This window comes from Pezoporus occidentalis, unplaced genomic scaffold (assembly GCF_034315485.1).
Source record: "Pezoporus occidentalis ecotype Australia unplaced genomic scaffold, CSIRO_AGI_Poc_V1 ctg106, whole genome shotgun sequence".
Taxonomy (NCBI): domain Eukaryota; kingdom Metazoa; phylum Chordata; class Aves; order Psittaciformes; family Psittacidae; genus Pezoporus; species Pezoporus occidentalis.
In genome coordinates, this window is record NW_026912843.1 from 76310 (window position 1) to 91744 (window position 15435).

The window sequence follows — 15435 nt, forward strand, 5'->3', positions numbered from 1 at the left end:
TGACCAGACTCTGCAGAGAGCAAGTCTAAGCGTGCAAGTCAGTGAGACTTGATCAGCTGATATTGATGGTGTAGTAGGTTGAAGTAAGGTTCGTGATCCTTTAGTAGGCTCCACAGTATTTAGATACAGAGAATCACATGAGTTTGTCCTTCACATGGATGCCTGATGAGTTGCTGTGTGAAATTTCTCTTCCAGCTTCTGTTCATCTTGAGCATTGACACAATTTGTCATATTGTAATATGTGCTGTCTTGACTATTTTGAGACACTGTAAGGATCCAAATATGCTACCGGCTGTATTGAAGATTTCATAAACGGAGTTAATGCTTAATGTGAGACTGTGATTTTGGACTGGAACTGAGTCCAGAGTGAGATGAGCTGATCAAGGAGAGCATTAATGTAAACTCTGCATGGTTAGCTGTGCACTTTTGTGAAAAATGCTCTTCAGATAGTCAGGATTTACTGAGGGTGGGTTTCCAGGTATCTAACCTGTATCTGTCTCTCTTCTGTAGCACTAGTTGCTGTAGTAAGTAGGTGCTTAAGATGATGTAATAAATGAGCAGCCATGTCGCTACACGACTTCTCTCCAAATTATGACTGATTGCAGTCTTGTTAATAGTTCAAATTTCAGGTGGTCTTTGTATTCAAGAAACTTGAGAAAGGTTAGTCAGCAATACAGTTTTATATTTCAACTAAACACTGTGTGCTGTGCAGTCAGTGCATGGAAAATCAAGCTGGCTGAATCAGCTAAAGGTAAAAGTCGTCCAGAAATACAGTTGCAATCAATTAATCTCTTTCCCTTTGACTTGCAAATACTGTCTTTCATTGACAATTGATTGTTTAAGAAAGGTGTTATTCAGAATGGCACTTCAGCTCAAGCAGAACCCTGTTCTGCGGTTGATTTACGACATTTGAAATGCCAACTGCTATTTCATGTTTCTTGTTTACTTCCAGGTGGGTTTTCAAGCAACTGTATGACAAAGGACTGGTGTATAGAGGTGTTAAGGTCATGCCTTTTTCAACTGCATGCAATACTCCACTGTCAAACTTTGAGTCCCACCAGAATTACAAGGTGAGTCAGTATATATGTGCATTATATGTTGCAATCAGTTTTCTCTATTGTCTTAAGTTTGGATTTGGAAAACTAGTAATTTTTGCTTGGTGCTACATAAGCATTTTATTGCACTCCAAATTGAAAGTAAAAAATTAGGTAAATGGGTTACTTCTAAGTATATTTTCTGTATTTATTTGGATCACTTGATCTTAGCCTTCTTCCTCATTCTTTTTGGTTACTACCTGCAGTTCTATAAAATACATACTTTGTTTCATTCTGATAAATTACTCTCACTTCCTCTCTGGTCTCTCAAGATGAGTATTGCACTGTGTTGGGTTTTTATGGTAAATACTTGGAGGAGAGCTGTAGCTGTCCCTGTCTGTCCAGATCAGAAAAAATGAAGGTCCTTCACACAGTCGAAGTCTTTTGTGAGGGGATTAATGGAAATTGTCAAAGGCTGTGTTTGGTTGTAGAGCACTAGGCTAATTCTTCAGAAAATCATTAATTCAGATTGAGAAATTCCAGGAAATGTTTTACCTATATCATGTGTGGTATGCTGTGTTGTAGAAGGTGTTCCTTTAAAATGAATGCCTAGATACAGTAGGTGCAGCTTCTCATCTGAACCAAACTTATGTTCGCATATGTGAGGGCAGAACTTGGGTCCCAGTTTTCCAAATTTTATGTTAAGTTTGTGGACAGAGGTTTCGTTTCCAGTCTCCACCCAGGTCTCTCTATTTACTTAGGTTGTTACCATGGAGAGCTCGCACGAATTGTACATCTGGTCATTTTCACATCTTGCCTAAGAAAGGCCAATTTGGCCAAAAATAGAATAGCATTTAGGAAAGAAATTTCAGTAGACTTGTAGTACAGTGCAGTCCACAGATACTGGAGCTTTGCATATTGCTGAGGGCTTATTAGACCATACAGAAGAATAAAGGTTTTGTGATTTAAGAAAGTGTGACCTGCAGTGATACCTCGATGTTTATGACTGACAACTGCAGTAATTACTTTGCTTGTACTTACTAACTGACACTTCATACAGGCTCAGATTCATGAGCTTTCTTTAGCACAAAAACTATTCTGTTTTGGTGTTGTTTTTTTTTTTTGTTTGTGTGTATGCCCTTTTTCTATAGAGACTTAATGAAATATTTAGATGCCCTTTCTTACTTTAAAACCAGTGGTGTGTCTGGGGGCGAGGGTGTGCTGCTCTGTCACTTCATGCAAAGAGTATCTTCTTTGTCTGCCAGAGGTGGTATTTTGAAGACTGAAATGTTATGGGTCCGTGCATGGGATTTATTCTTAGCAAAACCAGTCATTTCTGGGTGTAAGGCAGCTGTTATCTTTCCCACTGTGGAAAGCAGGCTTTGGCTTCTGTTTATCCAGCAGGACAAAAATAATGAGAAATAAACGACATGAGAAGCAAATTGAGAAACTGAGTTAGGCATCCAGTGTACACTTGAGTCAACTATGTCAATAGCTTGTATTAGATTTGACTGAAGAAGTGCTTTGGATGAAAGCAGGTATACTTTTGTGAACACATTGAAACATTATACAGTGCTATTTATTTGGCAGCCTGGATGTTATCTTATTATGGCTTGCCAGTTATTTGTATCTGCATGGTCAACATAGTGCTTCAGAAAAATGGAGTGAATAGCTTACAGTGTCATTTAACAATTGGTAGAGACAGAACTGTAGTGATAGCTCCATCTTTACTTGGTATTAAGGGTGATTTGAGAGTTATGTAAGATTTATGTTTTACTGCTGACTGCACCAGATGTTCACAGAAAATTCCCTCTGGAGCAGTCCGTAGCTCAGACATAAATAGCTGCCTGTCTCATGATGCTGTTAACTGTTCCATGGGAAACTAGAGAGCCTTGCTGTAGACATAATGAGGGGATAGGACCTATTCATGGTTTTAGGGTCTTTGTACCTGGAACCCATTTTTGTTTTGGCATTTAAAATTAATAATGAATTAAAAAATTCATATTTGCAAGGTTAGACTTGCTTTTTCAAGCTGCTTTTCATAATATATGAGATGTGAAGTGACTGAACAGGGTTGTACTTGTCTGAACGAAAAGCTTTGTTTTCAACTGGTTCTTTTGACTTACCTGAAAGCAAAATTCTGTAGAGTATCTGACAAAGGTCTCCTGCTCTGAGATTTTTTTTTTTTTGAAATCTTTAAATATTTACACTTAAATATTAATTAAAACCCTTAAATACTGTGAAATAAATATATCCTTAAATACGCTTAGATATATTCATCCTTAAACAGCTTCTTAATGAGAGATTCCATCTTCTTAAGCGACAGTTATTCTTCCTACTCCCTTACGGTAGAGGAAAAGGTAGGAGAAAGCTTTGTGTAGCAATATCTGAGAAACTGCTGACTTTCTTGACAGGTGAGATTGCTTATAAACTTTTAAAATAGGATTATAAGAGTTCCTGAGGGAACTGACACTAGGCTCTGCGTTGTTCTGGCATCCAATTCCCAAAATCTCAGTTCTAATCTGAATTTTTAACTCTGTGGCCTTTTTGGACTGACAGTTTGTGCTGCTATAATGAAGGCACGTTGGGACTGGTTGTGGCTGCTGCTTTGCCACTACAGTGATGAGCTAGGCAAGTTGCAAGGTGAGTTTTGGTGGATAGCAGTAAGAATTACTACTTCTTAGATATTTTTCTCACTAATGCACAAAGTAAACTCGCATCTTGCTGCCCCCCTTTTAACTTTATCTTGTTTTTAAGGACGTTCAAGATCCTGCAGTGACTGTGAGCTTCCCGCTGGATGAAGATGCAAATATTTCTCTTCTTGCTTGGACCACTACTCCTTGGACCTTGCCTAGTAACTTGGCCCTTTGCGTTAATCCAGAATTGCAATATGTTAAGTTGAGAGGCAAGTGTTAACTGAAGGTGACATACAATGAACATTTCTTTCTTCAGTGCCTGTGAATATGTACTTGCATTTTGTATGATAGACTGTTTTATGCTGAATTTATAGCGCTTTGCAGTGGTTGGATCAGTGTTATTTTGGAGGATGAGATTTTTCTACCCATGTGGCTGATGATTTTTGACTGCTGGGCTCTTTTTATTTTACATGCGTTGTGAGAACTGTTCCCTAAGATATATTCATAGATGAAATAAAGAGGAAGAGCAAATGTTTTGTCTGTTGTATTAAAGTAACACTGTATTTAAGACACAGGGAAGTGTGACTGGGTGTCCCCAACTTTTTTTCTTCCCACCTTTCCTAGGGCTAAGACTCATGAACAAGTTACTGCTATAAGACAGCTAAGTTGCAGTAAGTGAATGTCTCTCTACTCTTAACCCATAATAGGCTCAAGCTGTCAGGTGCTAGCCTTGCATTTTTAGCACAAATGCAAGGCAAGATATGTACCCTGAGTTCCAGTGTAACACTACATTTGACCATGTGCCTTGGCTTACTCATGGACAAGTTGTGCCTGCCTAAACAAGTTGTACTACAGGGTAATCTTTTTCATGAGAGCACCAACACTTCAGGAATTGTATGCAACAGGCTATGTAGGCTGCATAAACAATATAGGCTATTGCTATTGCTTTTACTACTTCAAGTTGTTTTCCAGGGTTTGCAGTTCCATTTTTTTTTTTCAGTTGGCAAGGGAGTATAGAATCATAGAATCGTAGAATAGTTATGGTTGGAAAGGACCTTAAAATCATCTAGTTCCAATCCCCCTGCTGTGAGTATGTTATGATGTCTTCCTTTTCACTTAGGAAAGGAATTTATTTTATCTTGGATATGCAATTGTCATCTGAAAAACCTTCACACCCCCAAAAAAGTAGTCAGGAATTTGTATGAAAGTACTTCTTGCATTCCTATTTTCGGGTTCTCCCAAACGGCTTACCTTTTCTTACTTTTTAGTGTACATTTTCTTTGTTTTAAAAGAAAGGTGGGGGAAAACTATATATTCAAGTTAATGATGGCATTTAGTCTGGAGTAAAAGAATGCCAAAGGTATAATTTCCACTTCCAACATAACCCTATGAATCTAGTGTGTGTCTAAGGTAATGTTAAACATGAAAAGGTGCAGAGTACTTTACAGTGAACTACGTATGTTTGGGTTTTCTTTGTTTTAAGAGAGAAATAAATATATTTTGATTTTTCAAAGATGACCTTATTTAAAAAGAGTCACTGGGTACTTTCAGAATTAACACCTACACCTGCCTGAGATGCTCAGTTGTTGGATGTCTTTGTCTTTGCCTTGCAGACTGCTGGTGCGATAGAGACCCTGAATAAATTGAGAGGGTAGTAGTCTGAATAAAACTTGTTGAAGTTAAGAGATTAGGGTTGTTTGGGGGTAGAAAATGGGTTTCCTTTGTAACGCTTCACTTTTTATTTGTATTTACTTCCTTTGAAAAGAAATCCGGCATAAAATTAATTGGAATAGTAAATCTCAGAAAGGCAGCATAAAGTGTAGTCATTACCCCTGATGTCAACTTCCTAATCTTGATTTTATGTTTTAAGTGTTCATCTTCCAGTTGTTTCCCTCTATTTCAGTTTTCACTGAAACTTTCAATAGCTTTTCATTGGCACAGTGATAATAAGCAAGGTAGAGTATTTCTGCCTCGAACAAAAAAACACACTGAAAATCAGTACTGTGGGTTTCATCTTGTGGTTTCTGTTCAAACTTAACTCTTGAAAAGTGTTCATTAAGTGGCTGTATGGGGAAGAAGCAGCTGGAAACTAGTTGTTGATCAGCAGGATTATTCTATTAGTTTTATAGCTAATATGATACAATCTTGCATAAATTGAAAGGTTTCATAATGGTGCAAGTGAGGATATTAAATTGAGATTTATGTAACTTTTTGTTTTATTTTATATTCTAGATAGTGCCACGGGAAAGATCTACATTTTGATGGAATCTAGGCTGATAGCGCTTTACAAATCTGACAGTGAATATGAGATACTTGACAGGCAAGTACATAAATTATTGCACACTTGTTAGCTTCCAGTATTTTTACAGATTAGAATTAAGTGTTTCAAGAAGTTGGATTTTGCAGTTATGTAAAGATGGGTTTCCCTGCATATGTGTGTCTTGCTAAAATCTATAAAAGAAATGGAAATTTACTCGAAGAAATTGGTCTTGCACATGAAGCTGCAAATAGAATAAAAATTTCATTGGTTTGTTGTATTTCTGTGAGGGGTGGGAAGGTTCTTTAGTCATTTTACTGTGGGTTTTCATAGAAAGGTGTTAATTTAAAAGTCTCAAAAAAAACCTGGAGATTGTCCAAATGCTGAATGCTTTCTAAACATTATGTAATTATTTAAAGGGAAATGGGCAAAAGCAAAACCATTGTCTTTAGGAAGCAAATACTGCTTCTATAGAGTGTTCTACCTAAGTTATGTAGTTAGTGGCAGTTAATGCTTTCTGAAGACTGCTTATTCATCTTGGTTCTGTGGAAAAATAGGAATTATTTAGTAAGTCATTAAATTCTCTAGCTCCCTTAAAATATGTAGCTTGGCTTCTAAATCTTTTGTGTAAGATGTCAGCCTGTTAATGAGCTGAAATACAGCAATTTCTTTTTTTTCTACTTCGTTCAGTCTTGTGTAGTGGGTAAAAAGCCAACCAAACCTTGCAAAAAACCCACACCACACAAAACCGTAATAATTAGAAAGCAAAGACTAACATTTCTTCTGAGAAAAACTATCCTTTTTCACTGCCATCACTTTTATTTTTATCCTTTTTATTTTTACCAAGCAGTTGAAAGCTTTAAAAAATAAAAAACATTTTAAAAAGGAGGATACATCTTATTTCAGCTAAGCAATTACATGTAGTCATTGAACTAGGGGAATATAGAGCTGGAATGTTTGCTTAAGATGTCTACTTTGGTGCCTCATACTGTGACAGTTGAGTAATTCTTATTTTGTATTTCTGCACTGATTTTCCCTTCCTTTCTCCCAACTGAATTCTCTTCATCTGTCACTTACTCTGTATCAATTTAAGCTAGTGCTCGGTTTAGAAAGATGATTTTCACTACTTTTCATTCTTCAGGGTTGACAGAACTTCTGATCTTGAGAGTGTTTTTTCCTCCTTCAGAGCTATCAGTAAAACCATTGAATGGTGTCAGCATGATGATAGTCCCTGCCAGGATACCACTTGAAATTTTCTTTCAGTATGATACTAAATTAACAATAACTCTTTTCTCGAAGTGGTTGTGCATCCATGTATACGTAGTCACCCAGTTAAAATATTTGTGTGTGCCAGAACGAGATGTCAAAGTGTCTGAAGTGTTATTGTAGCAGTAAGATAAGAAGCAAGCAGATAGATCTCAGTCTAAGGTGGTTAGTCTGCCTAAAAAGAAGTAATTTGGCTTGGTGTGACTTGTTCTTGACAAATTCGTATTGTATGTTCTTTAGCACTTCATTTCTTAAAAACTTTTCATCACTTCAAGTTGAATCTGGTTGTTATGTTAGTCTGACAGGTTTTTAGGTCTCTGAGTACTTATCTCACTCGAAGTGTAGATACTGTGTTGTGTCCCTTTCCAGTCTTCTGAAACCTCTTTAAGTGTCTTAAAAGAATTAATCTTCCAAACCCACTTGTTTTTCTTAAATATTTTTGAATGCATTTCCTTTAGACTTAAAGGTAGATGTATTAAACCTCTTAATGTCTTTTTTGATTCCAAATTCTTTGTTTAGAGGAGTACAGATTTAATTTCAGTCTTGGCTGCAGTCATTCTGTATCCAGGAATGCACTGAACATTTTGGCTTTTACTGGTGTTGTGTTTTCATCAGAACTGCGAAGCACTTGCTCTTAAGACAATCATACACGTTTCAGTTGCTGCTTATGTCCCTGGCTAGTTGTATTTTTGATCCTCTCCCTACTTGCCTCCCCCATTTGATTTTTTTACCTTTCTGTGCCTATACCTAAGGCTGCTAGCAGCTTTTACTCTCCTTGCAGAGATGTATGTTTCTTCTTTCTGGATTAATGCTGCAGTCTTCTCAAGCTGATAGAATTTTTTTTTTTTTTGGTCATGCTTCAGTTTTTCTGTTGTATAGTAAATTAGTTCTCTCAAATGTTAACTGTGTGAGATGGTTAAGTGGTGGCTGATAGGTAAATAGATCTTCTAAAGATTTACATCTCTTAATATAAGTTCATGGAAATGAACTTTCCTGTTTCCACTCTTAACGTTCTTCTTGCTTTGGCTCACTTTTGAATTGTCAGACGGAAAATTCATGACATTTGCGTTATACCAGGTGGCAGGCTGAGGTCAAGGAATGATCTCAGTGAAAATTTTCTGTGTCTGAAATCATTTGAACTTCCTGAGCACTTTTGGCCTTCCCACCCTGCCTCAAATCTGACTTCTCCTCCCAGGTGCAGATGGTAGATTTTAGTGTGGGAGCAGATGGAAATACTTCCTTGTTTCCCTGACGAAATGACTGCCATCTTTATCAGAATACTTCTGGTTACTTTGCACAATGATTGGACTCAGTATATGACCCTATTTTTTGGCCTTTGAGTGGCTTGTTGTTTTATTCATAGCAGTGGTAGATACAAAATGATTGAGCATTTTCCTCCTTTGTGTTAAGTTTCAGTCTATTGGCATATTAAACACTTTGTCTTCACTTTTTTTTTTCCCACTCTTTTTTCCTTTTGGATTTCTTGAAAAGAATCCAAATAGTAAATAGTAAATCCAATAGTAAAATTTAACTACTTTTTAAAAAGCCTGTTCTAGTGCCTCATGTTCTGTGTCTGAGCCACATCTGTATGGCTGAGTATTGGGATGCTTTTCTCTCATCTGATCCTGATTAAGCACCTCAAACATTCTTAAGGCTGTTTGTAATATAAAACATGTAAATCTGTGGCTTAAAATAGAAATCTTCCCTTTACCTGGTGGATATTATGTTATGTGGAGCTGAGTCACGCTCTTTAACTAGGCATTAAATGCTGTTTGAGTTAATTTCTGTGCAATGAAACAGCTTTGTTTCATACTTCAAAGTGGCTACGCTTTGAAATAACTGAGTGTTTTATGGTTTGACCATTGCTTTGGAAGATGTGGATCAGGAATAATACAGGGAAGGACCACAGCTGTGACATATTCACTGAGCTGTCCCATCTATTATAGGAAGTTGTGTTTTAACTAGACTTTTTCTTGAAAGGGATGATTTAAGTACTTTCCAACAGAGTTCTGAGCAGTAAATCCCAACCTAATCACCATCTTTGTCAACTATTGTCAGAAGTCTGAAGAGAGCCAGGTCTACAGGCTCTGTCTCTGTTTTGCATTTCTTGTCAAGCTTAGTTGGTTCCTCAGTCCTGTCCGTGTTGAATCTTTGAGATACCTGTGGAGAGTTTGGATGCCTAGTTTTAGGATAAGGAGTGAGGTATCTAAGCTTTAAATGCTGCAATACCCTGGATCACAGTCTCTGTGCATATAACTTGTAGGTGTTTTGGATCCATGCTTATTTAGTTCTGCTGAACATGCTGGGCTCTAGGGTTCTGTTGTTATGAATATTAAATTGAAATTGTGTTTTATTCAGAAGCTTCTTGCCCAGCTTTACCTGAAAGAGGTTGTTAGTGATTAATTCCTACATTAATTCACAATGGTTCCTTGATTGCAAGACCATTGGGTAGAAACATCCATGTTGACTGTTAGCAGAGATGTATTAAGACATATTAGGGTTTTTGTCCAAGTCTAAATTGCCAAACAGGTGTAGAAATGGGAAGCAAAGTGTTAGGAGATGCTTTTTTTATTTTCACCTAATTAAGTAAAATTCTGTTAGGGATGGGGGGAAAAAGGAAATGAAAAGCAATTGTCTAGTTGTTAATTTGTGTTCATGTAAATCCATCTCTTCAGGTTTCCTGGCATTGCTCTTAAAGGCAAGAGGTATAAACCACTCTTTGAATATTTTCTTCAGGTAAGAACAAGTTTGGTGTGTGATACAGGATACAAAGACAAAAGTAAAAACCATTGTCAGCATTCCTTGTTTGTGTGATAAAAATCTTGTGTCCTAATAGCAAACCCAAGGTTGTATTGGAATACTTCAAAGTGCTACTGAAAGGTCGAAAAAGAAAGTTTACTTTTTTTTCTGTTTTTCCCCTTAAGTTTTAAATATACCCAGAGTAAGAATTCAGTGATAAATTTTACTGCAGAGAAACTTCCAGTATACATTACTGAGTAGGCAACACACTCTAAACTTGTCATGTGGTGAGCTTCTGTTGTCTGCCTATTAAGTCCACAGGTTTTGTTCTCACAGGAGAGTGACTTTGTGGATAACAGTTGCAGGCACGTAGTGGTTTTCATTGAAGAGTTAAAAGCCTTTGCTAAAATGACTGCAGATACATCTGTTCTTTATGGATGTCTTCCTGTGCAGCATTTCAGCACTAAGTCTAGTGTAGTTAATAGCACCACTGATGATAATAGAGTAAGAGAAGGAGTAGAGACTTTATATATATGTATATAAAAAAAAAGTCTGTTTAAAAATGGATTAAACTTTTCAAAGAGTTGAAGTGGATTACAGTACTGCTGGACAAGCAGCTGTTACCTCCTGTAAGGGATTTGGTCATTTGTGACTACCATCTGTTCTGAAGCGTGTGCTGAAGTCTGCAAAGGTGAGAGAACCTTTGTAGGGAGCAGGACTTGTTATTTCCAGAGAAAGGTCAAACACACAGCCGAATTGAAAAATGGGCCTGCAGGTATAGAGGTTTGGAATGGATACATTCTTTGAGTCCTGCTGTACTGCTGAGGAGCAGATGGGCACCTTCTGGGTTTGGTTTTTTTAGAATGTATGTCTTATCTCAAAATATCCCACTTGAGAACAAGCCAAACCTAGTATATTTCAGCGTACTTGATTCAGCTGTGAAAATTGTGACTGCAGCAATTTTTTCACTACTTCTGTGTTAATGAATAGAAATTATCTCTTGATTTTTCATTGCCTACATATTGAACACACTGGAAGTTAATTTGTCTTTTTTTTGTTGGCAATTTTTTACTTGATACTTACCAACTTTTTCTCTGAAGGAAACAGCGAGCACATATGACTATACAAGTAAATTTCTTTTTTGAAATTAGAGGGTACAGTGGGCATAAAGAAAGTAAGGAGACTTCTGTATATAGAATCCTTGTCGATTTCTTGGTTGTATCCTCACCTTAAGGAGCATATTCATTTATACTCTGTTAAGCACAGAACTGTGTGAAGGTCTGTGGCTTGAAAAGTAATTGACTATGAGGCCTTCCAGAAAGGTCTTGGGTTTAATCACATTTGACTCTGTTTAAATGAAATAGACAGCCTGGGTGTTTTAGCTATGGGACATTATTAACTAATGTCAGGAATGTCACATTTTACTGTGTCGCTTGTTTCTGATGCAGTTCTTTACTCTCGCAGGTGGCTAGTGCCTCTTCCATGTTCTTAAGAATTCTGTTTTGCTATATATGTTTATACATATATATCAAAACCATATTTTTGTGTTACAGTACAGAGATAAAGGTGCCTTTGCTGTGGTGGTTGACAGTTATGTGAAGGAGGAGGAAGGCACAGGCATTGTACATCAGGCCCCCTATTTTGGTGCAGTGAGTATGAACTACATCTCTAATGTTAATTTTGTTCCAACATGTGTTACTTGGCTTTCCAGCTATTGGGGACTGTCTGTTAGGGTGACTGTGATATTAAACAATCCTGCCATTTGCTATGCACAAATGTAATAATACAATGGAGCATTGTATTCTCATGAGTTCTTACACTCACAAGTGCCCTTTGTGTGCTATAGTGGAAATTTCAGGTATCCCTTGATTTGGTTATTGTTGTGCTATATGAAATGAACTCACCAATGTGTCTTCTGAGTATCATTGATCTTAGGTTTTCTCAATGTCTGAATTTACAGCTTGGAGAAGAAATGACCTGTTGCACTGATAGTTAAAACTGGCTTTGCTAAGTGATAATTTTGGATGGTAACAGCAGTTCTGCTCAGCACACTGCGCTTCTTCAGCATTTCAATTTTATTACTCATTGAGCTTTTAGAGAATGAAAAAGTGCTTAGGCTGCTTTTGTACTGAAACTTTATCCCTTGGTGGGAAAGGATTTTGTTGCACTCCATTTCCCTTCCCTCCCCACCTCCCCAGGTCTTTATTGTCTTTTCCTTCAGTCTGTTCTTCTGAAGTTTAAGAGGCGTACATTTTAATGGATTTAAAAATTTCAGTTCTAAGACACATGAATTAAATGCACTATTTCAGGCGTATTGTCCTTTTTGTATAGTGTTCTGTCTTCAGCCATTATACAAAGATGCTCTCAAAAAACTAGCAATAGAGCTGCCAATGCCTAGCAATTAGCAATCCCTGGACCATGAGTTCTGTCATAATTTCCAGAAACTGTTGGCATTAGTAATAGGCCTCTTTGTATTCATGTGAAATATCTTATCCATAGTCTGTCTTTTTGCTTTTCTGCATTTTTCCAAAAGGTGCATCCACTGGGGTGGTGTTTCCCTTATCAAGATGAGCATGGGATATGGAAAGATGTCTAGCTTAATATAGCTGTGAATAAAGAAAATCAGACTGGGCTGTAAGTTACTAGTTAATAAAGAAATTCATGGTAACTGGTGAAGTGTCTTAAGGAACCTAAAGCCTACCACACTACTTGCACCTCAGACACTCCCTTACAGGTAACTCCTGCAAGGACTTGACTGAGGGTTTAGGCAACAGACTTGATTTTTAGTCAGGAGCTCTTGCTGTAGGAGATGGCATACAGGAAGACAGCAGGCTTCTAACAGAGAAGGAGCTCTGGAAGAAACTTTCCTTTGGCTGCTATATTGTTGTGTATTTGCACAATACAATTTAGTTGTTGGAAACTCCTTGTTGGACAGCCTGACTGGCGAGTTACAGCAAGGATTATCTGCCCTCTTTTGTTTGATTTTGTTATAAGCCCACACAGGTTTCTGTAAGCACAGGAGAAAAAAGTAATCTTTTGTCTCCTTCTTGGATGTCAGCAATTACCTGTAAGACCTTCTTTTTTTAAACCATTTCAGTATCATTTAAAGACATTGTAAAGAAAAAAAAATCTGTAAAATATTAGTGTCGGGGGAAAAGTACACTAAGGTCACAAACAAAACTTTGCACTCATTAGCTTAGGAGCAGCTTGACTTTATAATGCATGATGCATAGACCTGAGTCAACTGGCTATGCTGTTTTTAGGAGGAAATTGCACAGTATATGTCACACTTAGTGCTGCTACCTTTTTCTTCTGGGATGCATGTAGTTCAGTTTTGACAACTCACTGATTCTTTGTGTTTAGAAAAGCTCACAAAGGGGGATTGGTTTAGATGCAGGAATTCATCATCATGCAGAAGGCTCTGTATAGAATGCTAAGTGTTGCATGTGTTGGCATTAAGTATTTGCCTTCAGGCAAGCTTAGATAAAGGGAGAACTAATTGCAGACAGGACTGTCTGGCTTCTCTGAGACTTCCTTTACTGTGGTGTTGAATTTGAACAGAAAAGGTAAGAAGAGCAGGAGGCAAAGGTCAAAGGAGAAGAGATAGAGCACAGTCCTTCACAGAAAGTATTGTGTCTTGTCTATATCCCTTCCCCTCAATTAAGTCCCTTCGATATATAGGAATAGAGAGATAAAAGTTTTTTAAATCCTGCTTACTGATACATATTCTGTATTGCTGATTAGAAATGTATCCTTCTCCAACAAAATTTGAAGTAAGAAATCAACTTCATTTAGTTGCCGGGTATGTAGTTTCATTGTCTTCTGCAATGCTTTTGCCAAACTCAAGCCGCCACACAATTATCGGAGCACTGTTACTTCATTTCAAAAATTAAAGCTCACAGACAAGCTTAAAGAACGAGACAAACTCTGTAAACTCATTGTACCTCCAGATTAAAATTCATTAAATATTAAAATTCAGCTACTAAGGCATTTCATCATATGTAAATTTGCCTACACTCAACTTAAAGGTTTGGTAACATTGTAATTTGCATCAAGCCCTATATACGTCCAGTGCCTGCTAGACTGAGTCACCAAAGTTTCATAGATGCCTTAGTGTTGCACTTTACTTTTGCAATTTACTTGATTTTTAAAAGATGCTGTTTTTTTTTTAATTTCATATAGAAAAATCTCAAAGTGTCATCAGTGAGCAGTTTAATAGCCTCTGCTTAATTTTCTGTATTACAACTTTTATATGTAATCTTTTGAGAGAATTATTTGTGGCAGTGGTACAAAAGTAAACACTATGATTTCCATCCTGGAAAGAACTGAAATTTCTCTTAGCTTTTCAGTGGAGCTTAGCATTTGTGAATTTCTCTATGTGCCTGAATATATTCTTAGATTGTGGTTGCTGAGGCAAATATTCATTAAATCAAATGGCAGGTCACTCTGGAAAGCTTTTACATTCATGTTCTTCAAAAGAAAGGAACTAACTGCAGAAAATCAAAATAGCAAAGCCCCTTATAATTTGCTGCATCAGTGATGCAAATAGAACTGAACCACCTCTTGACCTAGGTCCTGCTTTAGCTACGTTGTGAGCATGTCAAGCTTTGTAGTCTTTGCTGGCTGCTTCTTCAAAGCCTTTTAGAATTCGCTGCCAAATCAGGGTTGACCCTAGTTCTGTCATCCAGCCTGCATCTTAAATACTGCAGTCTGCTTGCTGTATCTCAGCAATAATAGCTGGTGAAAGCTCAACCGGGAATGAGTTTATCTCAATTGCTCTATTGTCTGAAGAAGCTGGTTGACCATGTGGAAGCTGAATAATCGTGATGGCTGTCTTCAGCTGGTGGAGAGTGGAAAGAGACCATGGTCTACAGTAAATGAGTGCTGTAGCTGAGGTGTTGTGGGTTGTTTTTTTTTTTGTTTCTGTGTGTAATGCTTTGCGACATGAAGTAGCTAACTTCGCTATAGTTATGGATGAGTTTTGTCATTGTTGCTTGTTGATTCACAGTATATTTTACATCTGCCTGATCTGGCTTGAAGGAGTTGGTAACTACAGGGATTAGTGGGTAGGGTAGGAAGTACAGGATGAGGACCACAGGAAGGATCTGGAAACCCTGCTCTGTGACTCCAAAGCTGGCTTGACTGTGTGCAGTTATGTCTAGGAAAGGAGAATTCAGCTAGCTATGAAGCACTTGCTTATTGAATGCTTATTTACACACATGCTTTTGGTGTGGTTTGCTTGATCAAGGTGGACAAACTGCTTTAGAGTGCAACTCCAATGAAATAGCTGCTGTGTTTTATGGAAGGTGAATGAGTTCTAGGCACAGAGGAGGGGAACAGTTCAACTGCTACCAGTTCTGGCAGGAAGGATCACTGCAGGTTCTGTTTCACATGACACAGAACTTTGGGTTTTATCCCTGAAGTCTATGGTTTCCCCTGTTCTATCAGAGTAGCAACACAGGGACCTCTGAGACTCAAACGTACTGACTTGATGCAGGCTTGG

The 15435-nt window shown here is 37.6% G+C and overlaps 1 protein-coding gene across 9 annotated transcripts in view; it reads left to right on the forward strand.

The window, feature by feature from the left end:
• The window catches only part of IARS1 (isoleucyl-tRNA synthetase 1), a 109031-nt gene that overhangs the window by 19012 nt on the left and 74584 nt on the right, over positions 1 to 15435 (forward strand). For 8 of the 9 annotated variants that reach the window (XM_062619976.1, XM_062620018.1, XM_062620027.1 and 5 more), the window contains 5 exons: positions 953 to 1070; positions 3792 to 3943; positions 5907 to 5990; positions 9869 to 9929; positions 11486 to 11581. In XM_062619976.1, coding sequence (XP_062475960.1) covers positions 953 to 1070; positions 3792 to 3943; positions 5907 to 5990; positions 9869 to 9929; positions 11486 to 11581 — 511 coding nt within the window. The other variant, XM_062620046.1, reaches the window with a different exon arrangement.